General features: G+C 38.9%; 1 protein-coding gene across 1 annotated transcript in view; it reads left to right on the forward strand.

Moving 5' to 3' along the window:
* LOC132113722 (protein diaphanous homolog 2-like) overlaps positions 1–20,846 on the forward strand; it is a 447,692-nt gene that overhangs the window by 154,841 nt on the left and 272,005 nt on the right. Inside the window, exons 10-15 of the mRNA XM_059521662.1 lie at positions 1,709–1,819; positions 3,383–3,495; positions 10,003–10,119; positions 13,901–14,019; positions 15,149–15,213; positions 17,464–17,568. Coding sequence (XP_059377645.1) covers positions 1,709–1,819; positions 3,383–3,495; positions 10,003–10,119; positions 13,901–14,019; positions 15,149–15,213; positions 17,464–17,568 — 630 coding nt within the window. The remainder of the gene's footprint in view (positions 1–1,708; positions 1,820–3,382; positions 3,496–10,002; positions 10,120–13,900; positions 14,020–15,148; positions 15,214–17,463; positions 17,569–20,846) is intronic.

The following is a 20,846-nucleotide window of genomic DNA, read 5'->3' on the forward strand; positions in this document are numbered from 1 at the left end:
CAGCTCACCCCTAAACCATCTCGATTGTGTTCAGGTCCGGTGACTGTGGAGGCCAGGTCATCTGGCGCAGCACCCCATCACTCTCCTTCTTGGTCATGTATATATATATATATATATATATATATATATATATATATATATATATATATATATATGTGTGTGTAAGTATATATATATATATATATATATATATATATATATATATATATACAGTACAGACCAAAAGTTTGGAAACATTACTATTTTTAATGTTTTTGAAAGAAGTTTATTCTGCTCATCCAGTCTGCATTTATTTGATCAAAAACACAGAAAAAACAGTAATATTGTGAAATATTATTACAACTTAAAATAATAGTTTTCTATTTGAATATACTTAAAAAAAATAATTTATTCCTGTGATCAATTTAACACATCCTTGCTGAATAAAAGTATTGATTTTATTTAAAAAAAAGAAAGAAAAAAATTACTGACCCCAAATTACTGACCAGTAGTGTATATTGTTATTACAAAATATTTATATTTTAAAAACATAGCTTCTTTTTTTTTTTTTTTTTTTTTTACTTTTTATTCATCAAAGTATCCTAAAAAAGTATCACATGTTCTGAAAAAATATTAAGCAGCAGAACTGTTTCCAACTTTGATAATGAATCATCATATTAGAATGATTTCTAAAGGATCATGTGATAATGATCCTAAAAATTCAGCTTTGCATCACAGAAATAAATGATAATTTAAAGTATAATAAATTTAAAAACAATTATTTTAAATTGTAATAATATATCACAATATTACATTTTTTCTGTATTTTTGATCAAATAAATGCAGGCTTGATGAGCAGAAGAAACTTCTTTCAAAAACATTAAAAATAGTAATGTTTCCAAACTTTTGGTCTCTACTGTACATGTGTATACACTCTTCTGTTTTTTTCCTTTCTCCACTGAATTAATTCAAGCTTTCTTCCTACCAGCCCCTGAAAAAAAAAGTAAATAGTAAAGTAAAAGTAAATCAAACTTTTGCATCTCCTCCAAATGGCTGTCATGTCCTTAATGTTGTATTAAGCAGTGTCTTTTCCTTGACTCAAGTAAGGTTTCTGTTTTTGTGGCCAGACAAAGGCAGAACAAGCAAGAGTCAGAATGATGGAGCTACTCCTTACAAATAAAATCATGCAGGAGAATAAAACATGTAGGCCAACAGCAACTCAAAAAGCCCAGGCCAAGGCTGGTGAACGTATAAGAAGACTGTTCACATGTCCGTCAAGAATGATCTTTCTACTCCGCATTGATCAACCAAGCGGAGAGCATTCCTTCTCATCCTGGCCAGCTCCCTGGAGCCACCTTATAGCCTGTTAAGAACCATCAGCACTCCTCCCTGCCCACTGCCCTGATCTGATAAATCAATTAAAAATACACATCTGTTCAGCCTGGCCTGCTCCCTCCTTCCTCTGGACAGCTTTAATAATCCACTTGCTTCTTTTCCCTTCATTTTTACCATTTTTCTCTCCCAGTCCTTCACAGTGGCAACTGCCTCATTCCATCCTTATGAATTCATTTTACGTAATGTGGTATATAGATTTTTTTCTTTAAGGTGGCAGTATTAATAAGAGGGTGATGCAGAGTACTACATTTTAATCATTTATCACTGAAGGGATGATTCTAAGAATTTGCTTGCATTAAATGGTGGTTGCATGTGTGTGTGTGTGTGAATACAGGAGGCCTGCATGCAGCTGATCAATGCCCTCGTTACATCGCCAGATGATTTAGACTTCAGGATACACTTACGAAATGAGTTTCTGCGCTGCGGCCTCAAGAAGATCCTACCAGTGAGTAGAACTTTTGCTTTATCATTTCATTCACAATTTATACTTTTTTGTACTTTGTTACTATCATTATTTATTAGATTTTTGTGCTGTTTATAATTTTGACACTTGATTTTTTTTATAATATAATTAATATAATATATGCTCATTAGGTTTTCTTTTGTGGTAAAGGTAAGTTACAACAGCATTTTTGTAATCAAATGACAGATGTTATTTTGTAATTGAAGCGTTTGGGATTAAAATGACATCAGTGAAAGCTAAAAAAAAAAAAAAAAAAAAAAAAATGAAGTTTGAAAAATCGCTTTATGGAACAAATAAAAACTTTTGAACAAATTAACAAAACTAACAGCTAAAATGTGCCCTGGTTTGGTGTCCTTCTCCCGTAATGGTACAGCTCACCCCCTCGCACATCATTATCAATCAGCTCGTAGATCTCTGCTCCACGCTGCCTCAGAGCCCACAACCAGGCCAGCACATCACTCACCATCTCATTTATGTGGACATTTCGTCACTCTTAATAAGTCATTTTGACTGCTCCCCATATTATTGCTGCAATTATTATAATTATCTCAATCTACCCCTGCATATGATGAGCTTATCATAATTTATGAATAATGTATTTGAAAGTTTAATAGGACAATTAAATATGACATTGTTCTCTAATTGTGAATTATGAGTTTCCAGGTTTTAGTATCCTCAAAATGGCAAATGCAAAGGGAAAGAAACAAAGTGAAAGACAAATGAGATGCACTAAATCCTCAAGGAGAGATAGAAAATGGTGTCTGATGAAATGAAAATACACATTTCAGGAGATGGGTGTGTGTGTGTGTGTGCGAGACTTAGTCCTGCCCCCTACTGCGGCATACCGAGCTCTCTTTCTCTGATTGGCTGTTCATTTAAGACAGATGGCATGCCTGAAGTATAGTCCACTGATTGATAACTACAGAAATTGGGTTACATTTGGCTTTTCACCATCCATAAACTACACCAGCAGTGATTCATAGTGGAGTTGTAAAGCACACCTATTTTATCCTCTCTTTCTTTATCTCTCCCTCTCTCTAAACCCTTTAGATCGATCGCATATGTAACTGGTACATAGCAAGACAATCTCTGTAACATAGAAACACAGATTGAGTCTCAGTGCTATACAACAATGATCAGACTTGTGGTTTTAATTGGCACCTGAGTTTTGAATAACTTGACAAACACAGCTTTCTCAAAGATGTCCCTATTATTATGTAGAGTTACAAGACATAAATACATTTAGTTATGTTTCCATTTGCACTTCTTGTTTTAAATATATCAATGTCTGTAAACTGTAAATTTGGAATGCATACAGTATATTTGCTAAAAGTGAACTGGTCAATATTTAGAAATACACTAGCATGGCCCAAACTAGCAAAGAGCATATAAAAGCCACAGAACTCAAATCGGGTCAATCCAAGGCCTTATAAAAATAGTTTAAATGTCCAAAAGCAGACTTTTTCATCCTGTTGTATTATCAATGTTATATTACGACCCATCATCAGTCACTCATTCCTCTCATGTCAACCTCTGTATCCACAGGAGCTGAAGGAGACAGAGGAGCTCGACATTCAACTGAAGGTGTTTAATGAAAATAAGGAGGAGGATTCCATTGAACTGTCTCACCGACTGGATGACATCCGCGCAGAGATGGAATATCCTTTTTACCACTGCCTCGTGTGTGCGTGCAGCCGCAAGGGCACCCGGTGTGGCTCATAGGTCTAAAGCCAAGACCTCCAGTTCATTCGGAAGGGATTTGAGAATCAGGTTTTATTTTTTATTTAATTTTTTTTTCAATTCCAGCCCAGCCTCTGGCAACTCTGGTGGTAAACAAACCTCTTCACATCAACACCACACACATATCCCAGCCTCCTTCTCTGGCCCAGAGCTCATTATACTGACATTCCAGAGACACAGAGAGCAACCGCTACGCTCACCTCTCCTCTGTTTCATTCCCTCTCAAATCTGTGGATAGATTATGCCACACGACTATGGAAATCCGTACACACTTATTTTCTCCCTGTTTATACATCTGCATCTGACCCTTCAGGCCACAGCTGCGTACGTGGCAGCCATATGCAGTAGTTTCTGGATTTGTGTGTAACCTCACGGTCCCTTTATAAAGTAGCTTGAAGCCATTCGCTGAATTAGAAAAATGGCAAAGCATATTTTTTTTGGTTGTTTTAGTGATGATTTTTTGATGGTTTTTATCGTTTCGGCCTCTTTCCATAAGCTCTCAGAGGAAAAGCTTTGCTGAAATGATGGAGAAGCCAGCGTTTTAGTTCAGGCTGTCTGGACTAATGATTTTCGTGAGCAGCCAACTGTGTAAGAGACGCAACATTTGTCTCTAAGGACAATTTGGCATTGATCTGTAAGTGCCTTGTGTAATATGCGTGTCTAAGCAACGGTCTCTGTCTTTCTCAGTTCTTTCCCCCCTCTTTTCTTTCTAAACATCAAACGTTTTCCAGTCCCACTCTGCTCGTTTTCTGTCAGGCTGCTTTATGAATATTTACCTGTAGAAATTTTACATATATATATGTGACCCTTGACCACAAAACCAGTCATAAGGGAAAGCTCTGAAAGCTGATAAATAAGCTTTGCATTGATGTATGGTTTGTTACGATAGGACAATATTTGGCCGAGATACAACTATTTAAATATCTGGAATCTGAGGGTGCAAAAAATATCTAATTCTGCCACAGAAATACATAAAAAATGGAGAAGATGACGTGGACTATGTGCATAAACCTTGTGCGTGGTATACAAACGAACATGGAACTATATATTTATTAATCCGTGTTAATAATCCGTGTTAATGTTAATTATTAAAAAGATCTGTATGGACGAAATGCCTATTTACATTTATGCAGTTAGCATATGTCAGGCTGATTGGGTTAGAATGGCAGACTTGACATGTTAAAAGGAGGGTGATGCTTGAAATCATTGTTCTTCCATTGTTAACCATGGTGACCTGCAAAGAAACGCGTGCAGCCATCATTGCGTTGCATAAAAATGGCTTCACAGGCAAGGATATTGTGGCTACTAAGATTGCACCTAAATCAACAATTTATAGGATCATCAAGAACTTCAAGGAAAGAGGTTCAATTCTTGTAAAGAAGGCTTCAGGGCGTCCAAGAAAGTCCAGCAAGCGCCAGGATCGTCTCCTAAAGAGGATTCAGCTGCGGGATCGGAGTGCCACCAGTGCAGAGCTTGCTCAGGAATGGCAGCAGGCAGGTGTGAGCGCATCTGCACGCACAGTGAGGACAAGACTTCTGGAAGATGGCCTGGTGTCAAGAAGGGCAGCAAAGAAGCCACTTCTCTCCAAAAAAAACATCAGGGACAGATTGATCTTCTGCAGAAAGTATAGTGAATAGACTGCTGAGGACTGGGGCAAAGTCATATTCTCCGATGATGCCCCTTTCCAATTGTTTGGGGCATCTGGAAAAAGGCTTGTCCGGAGAAGAAAAGGTGAGCGCTACCATCAGTCCTGTGTCATGCCAACAGTAAAGCATCCTGACACCATTCATGTGTGGGGTTGCTTCTCAAGAAGTGATTATGAAAGAATGGGTTGCTATCAGTCAGGATTTGGCCCAAAAGTTGATTGAAGGCATGCCCAGTCGAATTGCAGAGGTCCTGAAAAAGAAGGGCCAACACTGCAAATACTGACTCTTTGCATAAATGTCATGTAATTGTCGATAAAAGCCTTTGAAACGTATGAAGTGCTTGTAATTATATTTCAGTACATCACAGAAACAACTGAAACAAAGATCTAAAAGCAGTTTAGCAGCAAACTTTTTGAAAACTAATATTTATGTAATTCTCAAAACTTTTGGCCACGACTGTATATATATCTAAGCTTTCAAAAAAGTATTTATTATTATTATTATTATTATTTACAATTTCACTAGCTTTTCAAGTTTTCTCTCAGGCTGATTTATGTAATTATTATTATTATAACAAATTAATATTTTGAATGTTTACCTGTATTACCTATACAATTTTGTTTTTATTATTATTATTTTTATTTATTTATTTTTATAATAGCTACCAGCCATTAGAGTATTTTTACTTGTACTTGAGTGTCTGCTTAATATCCGCTAACATTTTATTTTGATGGCCCCCTAACAAACTGACTATAACTTTGCATGTACATGTAAATTTATTCTGCTAATCCTAATAATAGTATATGAGAGTTAGTTGACATGTAGTTGCAAAGTTACTTCCTCCAATTATAAAAGTTATACTGTAGAAACAAAGTGGCGTGATGTGTGGCCAAGTATACTGTCCCATATTCGGAATTTGTGCTCCGCATTTATCCCATCCAAGTGCACACACACCCACCCACGCACACAGCCACCCACACACACACACCCACACACCGTGAACACTCGTCCAGAGCAAAAAAATAGAGTGTAACATATTATAATAATAATTTTATTTAGTGGTAGTAGTAGTATATCAGTTCTATACAGATACAGCTCATGTTTATGCATCACCTACCCCACCGGTACATTACTGCAAACATGTCCGAAATACAAATATGCACAGACAGTGGTGTGTCTGTGTGCACACTCGTGTTCCTGCTTAATAGAGATAATTGCTTTCTGGTGCATTTTGCTGTTTTGAAGTGTGGAGAGAATAATTCACTTAAGCAGATCACCTGGGTTATCGGCAATAATGCTCTGAAGATGCTTGTATTCTCACATTGAGTTGGTTGAATATGGGCTGCACTCACAACCATATGAATAACTGAAATGATATGAGTTAATTATAAAATGTACATCAGTGTTGGTGCAGTGCTGGTTTGCTGCAAGGGCAGATTTTAAAGTGCAGTGCAGTGGCTGGAAGGCTTAATGTTCTGTTTTATTATTGCTCCATAAATATATAGTGTTACATATACACTCTATATATATATATATATATATATATATATATATATATATATATATATATATATATATATATATATAGTTGATATGATTTATAGTTAATATTATTTTAAAGAATATATAATTCTCTAACCTGAGACAGATTTTATTAAAATCGAAACAGACCTTCTCTACCTTTTTTTTAATCTAAATATTGAGGCTCCACATCTTTTTGATTTCTATCCCAGTGGAAAGGAGTGATTGTGGAGGCTCAAGAAAGTGTGCTCCAGTCCAACTAGTGCATCACCCTGTGGTCAGTGTTTAAATATTTCAACAGACATTGTCAAAACCTAGAGTACATGTAATGACAAATATACACACAGTTCCTTAAACTATTTTAGCCCTTATTTACAAAGATTGCTATTTTCTTTTATTAGACATTTCTTTTTAAATTTTTTAACTATATATATAAGTGAGCATTGTTATATTAATTCCATTGTGGGACTGTTAGTAGAAACAAATAATAAGCTGCTACTGTTAATCATCATAGCTTGCCACTATTGAAAATAGATTGCCGGTCATTTATTTAATTTTAGTGGACATAGCAGAGAGGGTTGGGACATTAGTTCTTGATATATTAATAATAATAATAAAAGAAACCTATGATGACCATCTGATCTTACATCTGTTTTAGTCATGGAAAGCCACTGCCCTTTCTCCTCAGAGAGGGAGATGTTGGACATTTAATCAATACTCTGCAAGTTTAAGAGCACATTTCTTCTGTTTTGGAGACAACCAAGGCAAACTGAAGATGAGATTTAAGTCCAGAAAATAAATAAATATAAAAATGAAGTGACTTATCCATATTTTATTACTTTAAATAATCAAACTAAAATATTTTTCATTTGATTCATGTCCAGAGCCAGGGTATGAGAACAGCCGCTTTTCGTCAATACCTTGTGTTTGCATATTTTAGTAAATTAGATCCCTAAAGATATTTTAGAATGTAGCAAGATGGCATCAGTTCTGGTTAGGCTCATACTTTGACTCTTGAATTAAGACAAGCAAGCAAATTCCAGTGAATGATGGCCATTCACCTTTAGTTGTATTTCCTGCATTTTATTGTTCTTTCTCATCTTAGAATTGTACTGCTGCACTTCATATTGCAATCACTCTAGTGCATATGCATTGTAGAAAATTAGCTCAAAAGGGGAATTAATTGTGGTGAGAGGCGCAAACGACAGACACAGTGGGTGTGGCGTCAGGCCTCTGAGAGGCTTTTATTAATAGAAAATCAACATAAAATATCAAAAACTGGAAAAAAAAAATGTGTCCAAAGGGTAAGAGTGTTCAAAATAAACAGGGGATCTGTTGTCCTTTTCGTGCTGCGGGGAATTGGTGAAGTTGGGGCAGTGTTCGAGAAGGAAGGGTCCAGCGGCCGCATGTGCTCCCCTCTCTGGTCTGGTCCAGGGTGCGAGGGGCGGCGGCTTCTTCTGATCGACTTCGTTCTCCTTGGCCCACGGTGTGGTTCTTGTCCGGACCATGGGTCCGGCAGCTCGTGACTTCGGCTGCATGGAAATCCCTCAACACTCCCTTCCTGGACCCACGAGGACACCAGCGTGCATGCACAGGGGAAGAGACTACTCTGCTTTTTAACTGTGGCGGTGATGAAACTCCATTCCCCTTCAGGTGTACCGCATCACACGCCACCAGACCTGGATGATTCCAGGTGATATGGTGGATGATGGATGATATGGTGTACAGAGTTACTATCGTGTGTGTACTACATACAAGTTTCATGTGCTGCATGTGCACAGCAGTCATGTGTTTGCATCAGTATTGCAGTTTGATGATTACGGGACGTGTCAGGCACCACCTCCCTGGGGCGACCGTCCTTCTCTGGCTTTCAGAACCTCACTGTGAGTATATTGGGCAATTGGGGAGCTGTCCATGTCTCTCCCATAGGTGGATCTCGAACACGAGATGATGAAAGAGAACAATAGGTTACTGTCGTAACCCCGGTTTTCTGAAACATCGAGTGGAGAGATCCACCAGCTTTGCCCCGCCTGCCGCACGAGAAGCGAATATACTTACTGGAGAATGGCAGCGTCGTAGCCATAATATGCCCTTAGGTAAGGGGTGGGCCCTTTCCTGGCATTGGCTGCGAGCTTCTGTCTGTCTAGCCAGACTTGGTGCAATTGGATGCTTCTGCAGAGGTCAGGTACGGATGCCCTTCCCATAGGTGGATCTCTCCACTCAATGTTTCAGAGAACCGGGGTTACCACAGTAACCTATTGTTTGGTGGTGTTGATGTTGTGATTACATTTTTCTGGGTTGAAGAATGACCACTTCAAAGATGTTGTCCTGACTCAGTTGTGATCGGGAGAGTTTTCTCCCAGATGAAAAGTTGCACCATGGCTTGCTGCAACTTTGATGTCCTGCCGGCGCGGGGGAGCTCCCATGGATCGCAGTTGAAATGGATGTCTAAGAGGCAAAAGGGTAAGAGCGAAAGAAGAGAGAAGAGGTCACTCTGACAGTGCCTTTTTATTTCTGTGGGGGTCACACCTCCAAGGGGTCAGTGAGCTGAGGGTAACTTGAACTTTCCAAGGCAAAGTTTACGACTCTGTGTTCAAGCATGTAACTGGATTGGTTGTTGATGCAAAAACTATTAAAGATTCCTAGAACACTAATATGCTGCAAGGGTATCAACATATACACTCTCATTTAGATCATCAAAATACAAATTTTAGATATCAAACATGCTATAGGTGAGGTCACATTAACCGATGGTTCTATCATAAGCATGGATAAAAAAAGTATAGAATACAAAAGTCAATGTACAAGAACAGCAATAATACACACAGTGACCTCGGGATATGCATAGTCATTTATAGAAACATTTGGCAATGAATTAATGAAATAATCCTTTCCAGTGGGCAGTATGTGTCAGTTTCAAAGTGAATTAAGTAGGGGGATATTCTTTCTACATACTGCATACAATTATCTGGTCTGGCTGAGGTTTCCTGGTTGCCATGATAGCCAGGGGCCTGGGGGATTGTTCACAGACATCTTGGAACCCACTGTGGTTGTTGGGTGAGGGGGTCTGTTGGATTATTTGTTAAATAATGATACAAACAAATAATAATTTGTCTGATTTATCTAGCTGTTACAGTCTTATATACAATTTTATACATATTATACATATAATACATATTGAAAGGGCATGTTTAGATGAACATTGTTTTACTATGTGGCAAGCAGTGTGTGCAATTTTGTCCTTAACCATCTATGCACTGATATGGGTGAAGTGTACCATCTCCTGTCCAACATGGTGAAAGACACAGGCTCAGAACCTTACTTCCTGTCCATCCTCCAGCACCTGCTGCTCATCCGGAATGATTATTATACCAGGTGAGGTTTTTTTTTTTTGTGTGTGTAATTTCAACAACAAAATTTGTATTCTGGTGTATAGCTGTGCTGTTGTAGTATTATAAAATTACTTATATCGTGATATAAGATTTTAGTCTTGAATGATAATTTATAATAACTGCACTCAGAGTTTGTGCGTATGTCAGAAAGTGAAGAAATGATACTGATCATTTCAGTTCACTGTTGCATCAGACCTGTTGCTGAGGTAAAATATTTAATAAAGAGGGAAGAGTGAAGCGATGAAAGGGAGGGAATTTACCATGGACATGTTGCTGCTCACTTTGAGCCATGAATAATGTATTGCCTGGCTTGTTGGAAAAAGTGAGAAATAGAAAACACATTAACCAAGTAGTATGGCAGATTCTCGTTCAGTGCCATCCCTCCCGCCCCTCTGTCTGTAACTCTGATGGCAGAAAACAGGATCACTACAAATGCTGATTAAAAATGTATGCCCTTATTAAAGATTCTCCCCCTTAGGAAAGAAAAACAACACATGGAATCTATTTAACATCTCCAATTGTTTCTTTAAGACGCCAATGAGATTAAATGACAAGAAAATTAAGTCTCCTGCCTCTCAGATTTTTCTTCTGAGAAAAAAAGACCAAATAAATCAGACATTTTAATATTAACTCAAATATTTATCTTTCTTTTTTTCTGTTTAAAAAAAATGATGAGAAACATCTAATACAACGTACATGAACCATCACTAAGAGTTTCCGAAAGAGCGATGTTTGAGCAATGACACTTTTATCTGCATTAAAACATATTTCTCAAGCTTAGCATCTAAAGAAGGAAGCACAGTTTTGTTTGTCTTACATCCATCTGCATTGCATGGTCAATCTATAAAGTTCTCGTCACTGATGTCTTTGGTTGCTTTTGAACATGGTGAGTCGTTTTATGTAGATTGGATTGGCTGGTTGGAAAATTGTATGGCTATAATTTTAGATTAAAGGAACCCCTTGAGATCAGTGTGTGCTTTGATGGCTGAGTCTTCAAGGAGAAGGAGGGAAGAATAGGCTGGTGGCATCTCTCTACTTCAGTCCGCATCAGTCGACAACGTTGCTCTTGTTCATAGGTGTTGGGACATACTCTGGTGATCAAAGCCAGCCATAAAGGAGAGCTGTCTGTGCCAATAGATCACACTGTTTGATTTAAAACCATTCTTTAATTCCGGCAAAACAACCAGGCATCTTTATCCTCATTTAACTTTGTGTTCTCAACTCTGTCCTTGGTTATTTGGATGAAAAGTTCTCCCTCAATTTGTTTAATAACCTTTTTTTAAATGAAATAAAATAAACAGAATGATTTAATAACAGTTACTGATGTCCTTCAGCCCTACAGCCTCCCTTTTTACTGCTTTTTAGAGCAGTGTAAGATGTTGGGCAATAACTCTGCAAGACTCTCTAACAGAAGGTAGATCAGAGGGAGTGTATATGGAGCACATCTTCTACTTTTGGCCATGACTGATGTGAAGATTAGATGGGCAGTGTGGAGCAGGGGTTGGATGGGAGATGAGAGGCAGACAGCGAAGGTGCCAGATTGAGAGAGAAGGAAAGAGCGGCTCCGTTGTGTGGGACATATGCTGTCTCCTCTGGTGGGGTGTGACAGTTCTGGGTCAGTCGTCTCCTTCCTGGTTCTATCCAGCATGCGGCAGTGGTGGTAGCCAGGATGTTGAGAAAATAGGGCGGCTTATTGAGATAATGATATGGTGTACATCATTGACAGGCGTAAGCTTCGGGCCTTGCCACTAAGCCATGCTCAGTGACACTCTCAGCCCTATCAGTTCCAGCCACCCCGTCCGCCCTCTCTGCACGCTTATTACACATCGCTGCCGTGTCTCTTACAACAAGGTTTTAAATTGGAAAATTGTATGAATATGATAATTTGTTTGGTTGAGTATGTTATTTGTCATTGAGCTTGGAGAGATATTCAATTATAGTTAATGTCTTAAATTGTATACTGTATAAACATTTGTTGCCTTGGCAACAAACTGAAGTAAAATTATAATATATATATATATATATATATATATATATATATATATATATTATTTTTATGAAGTATTTATATTTTATTTTGGCTTTATTTGATTGCAACTTTTTTTTTTAATACCCTCTTGTCATTCAAAACCCGTAAGACCTTTGTTCATATTCAGAATACAAATTAAGATATTTTTGATGTAATCTAATAGCTTTCTGACCCCGTGTAGATGCACAAATCAACTGAATGCAACTGAAACATTCCTAAGCCCAGAAACGTTAAAATAGTCCATGTGACATCAGCGGTTCAACCGTAATGTTTTAAATAATAATAATAATACCTTACATTTAAATAGCGCTTTTCTAGGCACTCAAAGTGCTTTACATAGTAAGGGGGTATCTCCTCATCCACCACCAGTGTGCAGCATCCACCTGGATGAATATTGCGCCAGAACGCCCACCACACACCACACACCAGCTTACTGGTGGAGAGGAGACAGAGTGATGAAACCAATCAGCAGATATGGGGATTGTTAGGAGGCCATGATGGTCAGAGGCCAATGGGCGAATTTAGCCAGGATGCCGTCACACCTCTACCCTTACAGGAAGCAAGGTCACACCTCTACTCTTTTCGAAAGACACCCTGGGATTTTTACTGACCACAGAGAGTCAGGACCTCGGTTTAACATCTCATCCGCACCCCCTGCTGGCCTCACTAGCACCTCTTCCAGCAGCAACCTAGTTTTCCCAGGAGGTCTCCCATCCAGGTACTGACCAGGCTCAGCCCTGCTTAGCTTCAGTGGGAAACCGGTCTTGGGCTCCAGGGTGATATGTCTGCCGACAAGTTTTGAAGCTACGAGAAGACTATTTATGTGCAAAGAAAACAAAGGTAATGACTTTATTTAACAATTCCTTCACGGGCTCCTGCATCAGCAGCATCACATGCACATCTGCCGTTCATCCATTGGCTTATCTATATTCCCCCGCAAATCAAACAAGAATGTTTAGAGATTAAAAATGTAATGCTCTAGAATTAAGTGGCTTTAGCTATGAGTTGTGGTGCAATTATTTAGCACAGAGACATGTTTAAAGTCATGCTCGTTCATTAGAATTCGAAAGCTTGTTTTGTGTGGAGAAGCTGGGAGAAGGGGTCGAAACATTTCTGATAGGAAAATTGAGTACCTACATGAGACATTCAAGGTCATGCTTGGAACATAATTATTTGCCACTACAGAGCTCAGCTTAAGTCGACATTGTATTTGTTAAATGTCACTAGCAATTAAATTTGGTAATATAACTTAGAAAAGGTCACACACTAAGCGCCGTGGCAGTGTCTAGTCCCAGACCCATTTACTCCCCGTCCCGTCATTGTCACCGCTCCAAACACAAGACCGTGTTTTCCCTGCCGTTGTGCAACTAATTACACAGATTACACTGATTAGATTTGCGTCTCAGGTTTTATTGCTGCCCTTAATAGCCAAAGATGATTGCAAATTAGAGAGGGAAGAATGGAGGCCCGGATGTGGGTTTGTCTTCACCTTGAATGGACAAAGTCACCCAAACACTCTCCGGCTGCACACGTTTGCCGTTAGTGATTTCATTATGTACCAAAGGAAGCCTTAATTCAATGCTGTAAAATACCATTAAAAGATATGTTTTACCGGATGATTTATGAAGAGCTGTCCTCGCAGGAACGCACAAGGCGGTATTTCATATGAACTTAACGGCTTTGTCTCTTGTCATACTCTGCCACCTCACTCTCGCTGAACTCCTTTTTATCACAGGCCTCAGTATTACAAGGTGATCGAGGAGTGTGTGTCCCAAATCGTCCTCCACCGCAATGGGATGGACCCTGATTTCGCCTACAGGGAGCGACTAGATGTGGACTTCAGCCTTCTCGTCGGTAAGTCTGAGATTACAGTAGGTCTTCTGAGTCTTAAAGAAAACGTCTTTGTGTCGAACACCACGCTAGACCTCAGTGCAGTTCCTTGTAACTTATTATTCATTGGTACAATTCAGTTTTCCAGACTATTAAATTCTGTCTTGAACAGTATGGTCAATTTGATAAAGTGCCCAGAACATTTCGGAATGAATAAAAAGGAGTTTCAGGTTTCGGTAACCAGCTTTAGGTAAAAGCGTGAGAGCAGTATTGAGTTATACCACTTCAATGAAATCCGCCAGAAAGATTTTTGGGGCTTAATGGGACGTCTGGAGTATGATTATAACAATCCTGCACTGGTTGACACTACATTCTGTCTAACATAACTGTGAAATCACACTGCACTGAGGGAGGTGCAACTGCAGTTGATAAAAGTTTGCGATTTCCTGGAGTAGATCTAATTATCATTTCCCGGTCCCCATGAGAGCCCTGTCTGAAACACCTGCACTCACCTGACATGTAAGATAAGGTACACTCATTATGCATAAATAAAACATTATCTGCAAAACCTGGCTGGCATGTCATGTCTTATAAACGCAACACGACTTCTGCTGTACCGGCTTTATTTGCAGTCCTGGACTTTTTTCATTTTTTTTTTTTATTAAATGTTGGTGTTGGGGGTGGGGGGGTGCTCTCTTGCCAATTGTTTTGTCTTCCAGGTTCTTGGACACCAAAGGAATTAATAAAATAAGGGTGATGTAAATCCCCCCCCCCCATTCTCTTTGTGATTTGTCACTAGCACTTTCATAACTTTCCAACAAAGACTCATTAAAAGTTTTCAGACCCATCTGCAGAAACAAAAAAAAAAAATGTTAGATTTTCTCACTTCTTGCCTTACTTTAATGAGTTGAAAACAGATTTTGTGGGATCTCAGATCTCAAACCTCCAGAACATAATACAAATCTCCAGAGGGGAGGGGGGAATGAGACACTGACAGGTTCATTGTATTCTGTTTCCTTTTTTGTTCTTTTGATTGTCTTCATTCTGTGTCTGATGTAGAATCTTAAGCATCGTGTTAACATTGCACCTTGTAATTTACATATACTCATGTGTTTTGTGCGCTTTCATGTACCCGGCTGTTTGTGTATGACAGATCAGTGTGTGGATAAAGCCAAAGTTGAAGAGAGCGTGCAGAGAGCGGCTGAATACTCCAAAAAGGTGAGTCTATTAATCACCCTGGGTGCTTCTCTTGGTATGCAACCAGGCTGCTGTCACCAAACTTTTCTCCCATGAGCGGTAAGACAGCACATCGATTGTTCTCGTCTGATCAATAGCTGGCAGCAGAGCAACATGATGTGTATCAGTGCAAGCAGAATCAATGCTAATGCTCCAATCTGCAAGCTTGTTTGTGCCATACTGGGAGCACTATTTACAGGCATCATTTCAAATAGTGTTCAAGGCCCCAATGAATAATATTGTATTTTTTTTTTTGTTAAAACATTGGAGGTTCATAATGAAGCCAAGAGCTGTATCCCATGATGCTTTGAGAGTGTATCCATCTTCTTGCTCCGCTTCCTGCCCAAGTCTGATAAATGGCAGCCAGACATCTGAGGCTTGCAGTTTAATTGCAAAGTAACACAAATCAGGACAGAAAATAGCCTATTACTTCTGAATTATGTTTTTTTTTTCTTATAACATTATAAGTAAATATCAGTGAACAAAAAAAGGGACTTCATGACCGTGCTAATGCATCCTTGCTAAATAATTACTGACCCCAAATTTCTAAACAGTGGGGTAGTGTTGTCAAAAGACCCGGTACTTCGGTATCAAGTCGGTACTAAAAAAATTTAAATGTGACGGTTCCAGGTTTCTTTAAGTACCGGTAGTACCGAGGTCCCGTTCAAACCCGGTTCAGCCATAGACAATAAAAGAAAGGGTTCAGCACTATGATTTCCGCGAAGCAGAAAACGAGGACGGAATCTCAAAATCCAGTCATGAAAATGAAACTTACATTTTAATATGGACAGTCATGGAATTTGTCAAAGCATAAGTTAATCAAATCAAATCTCCAGATGGATCAGTATCTGTAAATGTTAAGCCGCAAAAGTTGTTTGAAATATGAATCCGTGTTCTGCGCGTCTCTGTGTGAATTATGAATGGCAGAGACGTGCGGGTTTGTTTACTACATCGACTGAAGTGCATGACACTTGCATTAATTTCAGCATCTGAGCTTCAGAGTTCTCTCTCCATCAAGCGATCTGAACTTTTCAGTTTATCTCAATGGACGCACAGCGCACCTGTATTTGATGCTCTGTAAACTCTGTGTGAAGGAGCACGACTCGCCGTCGCTTTACTGATAGCGCTGTTTCTCACACATGCAAAGAGAGAGAGCGAGAGTCTTACCACGCTGAATCGACACGCTATATGTAAACTATTCTTTGTTGTCTTCTCCTGTCAAAATAATGGAGTTAATTTAGAATTATTCATTCATTTTCGAACAAGCAGAAGACATACCGGTTTCTCCGGTAGTGGGCGGAGCTAATGCGCAAATGGCAATTTCATTGGCTGGCGCTGATCTCTTGCCGTCCCTGTTTTGATTTCAGCAAATCATTTTGACCGAACGCAGACAACGTGATTAATATTCATGAGCCCAGCAGCTCATCAATTTGTAGTGCATTGTATATACATTAGTATGATAGTAGAATTAGTAGTAGTATTATCAATACTCAAATGACAAATATGCATTCATTAGGCCTAAAAGTTAATTTTTACATAAAGGCATTGTGCTAGAAATATTACTATTATTTAGTAAAATGTATGTGATACAGCTACTGTTGAAAAAAATAATAAAACTTTATTTTTTAAAGAAATAAATCACAATATTTCTTCCATGTTTTAATTTTAATAGCAAATTCCCTTTATTTACCCAAAATAAAATGTTTAAATTTCATAAATTAAAAGACAAATTAAATTTGTGTGGAAACTTGTTTACTGTTTTTCATAATTATGTAACTTGTAGAAAAACTTTAAACACAACTGTAAATAAGTATAAAGAATGGCATTGGTTTTATTTTTAGTGCTAAAAAGTTATTTTTTTTTAATTAGCATATTTTTGTGTTTTGCTTTGGTACCGAAATTGGTACCGAGAACCATGGAATTTCACTGGTATCGGTACCGAATACTGAAATTTTGGTACCGTGACAACACTACAGTGGGGTAAATGTAAATAATATAGATTATTTAGTTCCATATTCATCAACATTATTCCAAAATTGGTGTGAAAACTCGAACACACATAAGTGAATGACGCTCAGACACCAGTTGTGACTTGTAAAATCTGAGGCTGGATCAAGATGTTGATGATGATAATGAAGGTGGAGAGACTTGCTGAATTTGTTGATATGTCCTGTGGTTGATGGATTCCGCATGGTTACGTCAAGGATTTTGTATGTGCGTTATTGTCTTCAGTTCGACGAGGAGTTCAGCGCACGGCAGGAAGCGCAGGCTGAGCTGCAGAAGCAGGAGGAGAAAATCAAAGAGCTAGAGTCTCAGATCAACACCCTGCAGGCCCAGGTAACAACACTTGCACATTAACCTACAGTACACACCCTTCTCTCCCTCATCTCCACTTGCAGCCCTATAGATATGACCAATTCAGCTGTTCTGCGCTCTCTACCCAAGGGTATCAAGCGCAGGTAAATGCTAATGGGAGCTACCACCAATGCCGTTGCCTATGTGCTCACCTTTAACATGCATAGTTTACCCTTCAGTTGGCACTGATTATACCACAAAACGAACATGTGCTTTGTTGTACTCTCAGAGGCTTCAAATCTACTGAGGTTTCTCTTATCTTCCCTCATGAGAGCTTTGTGATTCGCTTTGCCTTAGAAGAGCCCTTTATCCTACAGATCCGTGAAGCAACACGCCTACTTTTTTTGGGGGGGGGGGGGGTTCCAGACTGCCTTTCTTCACCTCACAGTATTCTCCCATGGCTATTTACCAGGCATTAAAGTATTTGTCTCCATCATAAAACCTTCTTGACACTCTGAGAGACCTGAAAATGAGCTATACATCAAATACCCTGAAAATAAACTATACAAGCACATAAGGATCACTAGTACTTATTTTCTGTGTTGTGAGGTCATATAAAGCAGTTTTTCTATGTCTGCTTCGAATGGTAATGCAGCTTCTAATGTGGCGGCAAAGGGAGAGACTGTTAATTCGGTCAAACTAAAACCTTTTTATCTTTTATCGTAAATGCAGTGTAGCTCTAAGTGGGTATTTTAAGACTTGGGGGATTGTATGATTTAATAAAAGGCCAATCTCCCCCTCAAATCGTTGGATTTGATTTTTCTCAATTGCTCCATTGCAGCCTGTTCCTAGCTATTGTATCAACGCTGTGAGGGATTGCGTTACGTCTTTGGCTCTCACATCATCGTTCCTGTCAAGAAAAACCCTTAGTTCTTCTCCGGCAAAATGACTGCTATTTCCCACCAAACCCAATTTGAAACATTTTAGATTTTAGTGCTGTCTTGGGACAAAATAAGTAGCTTGCTTGCTAGCTTATGGGGTTTAGTAGGAGGGAAAAAAAAATCTCACCATTTGTGAAGAGCCATCCACAGTGTAAATAGTTTTCCAGAAACCAAACATATTGCAGTCGGAAAAGCCAGCACTTTGTCTTTTGTTTACTTCACCTCTCAGTACTTCCAAGCCTTTTTGCCCCCAGCTTCTCCCAGCAAGATCCTGCCCACCTTCAACCGTTATGAGCTGCTGTCATTTAGGACCCTGACAGCTTGGATCACCATTCATTCTCACAGATTTACCAAATGGGCGCATAAGTGGAGGCAGAGCTGGAATGGGTTCCTCCCCATGCAAAGCAGAGCTTCTCAGAGCCTGGCACTTCATTTGTGTGCAGTCCTCACCCCTGCACTTCATCTGCCTCAGGAACCGAATCACGGCATGTTACCCACTCTTGACTTCCTCCCTCCCTCCTTCTGCCTCGTCCATCACTTTCTCAACTCTTACACATATTCATGAGCCCAGGCCTCTCTGTGCTCTGCTCCTCATCAGTCACCATCATCCTTTCTTTTCTAGACTTATTCATCCCAACCATATTGTGTGCACCCAATGTGTCCCTCCTCACGGACACCGCAACCCCACTAATGACTGCTCACCTGCTCTCCTATTTTGCTTTCCTGGACCACAGTGTCATTCAGCTATTGTTTTTCCCAAGGTGTCCTTCAGTCTTACCCCAGTGCAATCTTCTTCTCTTTGAAACTCAGTCGTCATCTAGCATATTAACAGGTAGAGGAGTGAAGCGGAGCCCTTGGGATGCATACTACTTCCAAATGTGCGCTCTGATGGCACGTTCAAAGCTTTGGCTCCAGAACATTCTCACATCAACAGACTTATGGTAGAGAACATATAATGCTCTCAATAAAGAAGCACCGGGATATTAGCATGAGAGTGTTGCACATATCCTGTGGGTGTTTTGGCACATCTGAAAGGGATATAAACTCATAGGTTGTCATGGGCAAAGCTGAGAAATTGTACCCTTTATTAGACAAACAGTGTAAAACTCTTCTCCTACTACAGTTTCACAGTGTTGTCAGGTTGTGGGTGCACAACACATCACCATGAAAACTGACTATGCTCACCCAAACTTGAACCCACTTGCTACTTCTTCTTTGTTCGTCTGGTACAGATGGGTAGTAGAACTTGGTTTCTAAACATTTTGTACTGTGTTGTTATTTAATTTAAATGAATTATTATAATCATTTTTATTTTATTTTTATTATATTTTATAATGACAGAATCATAAAACTGCAACCATGCACTGAAACGTAAAGTGATCTCTTCAAAAAGCCTCTCTCCATACTTTATGGTAATCATTGTCTCTAAATTAAGGCTTTTTGCAGCAGTTTGAGCATGATGTACATTTCAAGACTTTTGAGCTGAATAGCATAAATATCAGCCATTTCCACATTATTTTGTGCCATTAGGGTGACCAAGGTTTAAGGATGACAAAGAGATGACAGCAAAGACAGCTTATCAACAGATTTGCCTTTAACACATAATTGAAAAGAGCCATTATTCAGACGAACCAACACAACAGCTCATGCGAAAATAATAGTCGGATGAGCTCATGAAAGCTGTGGTACAGAAAATTTCAGACAGACTGAATATGAAATGGAAAGAACAAAATAATAAAAGAGCTTCACACTTTTAATTCATGTATTTTTTTTTAGAGTTAATGAGAGTACGTACATGCATTATTAGGCCTCTTAAAAGGGTCCCTTGTCTCTTCTTTCATGGAAATTCAACAGAAAGAGAATACAATGGGTATAGAAAAGAATCACCCCCTTTAAAATAATCAAATTTTGTTGCTTTACAGCCTGAAATGAAGACAGACAGTTTGTCTTTTACCCAGCTGCATTTACTCAGTGCAACTTAAAATATCCAAGTGAAAGATATAACACCAACGTGTAAGAGAGAGAGAAAAATAAACAGATTTACTGAGTTGGAAAAAGGATCACCTTCCCTCCTAAAACTTGTAAATTCAATCAGGTGTATCTAATCACCTTCTCAATGACACACAAAGCCATTTGACTTTAAACTGTGTTTATTTTGATTAGCTCAGCATGAAAAGATCTTTCCTGGAGCATTTCAGTCCTTGGTAGTGTAACTTAAGCAAACAATTAACTATGGGTGGCAAGGTACTGTCAAAAGATCTCCAGGAAAAAGTTGTGGACAGGAGACGGATACAAAAAAAAAATCCAAAGGCTTTATCAGTGCCTAGAAGCACAGCGAATTATATTGTTAAGAAGTGAAAACTATTTGGTACAACACTG

This window comes from Carassius carassius, chromosome 33 (assembly GCF_963082965.1).
Source record: "Carassius carassius chromosome 33, fCarCar2.1, whole genome shotgun sequence".
In the NCBI taxonomy this organism is placed as follows: Eukaryota; Metazoa; Chordata; class Actinopteri; order Cypriniformes; family Cyprinidae; genus Carassius; species Carassius carassius.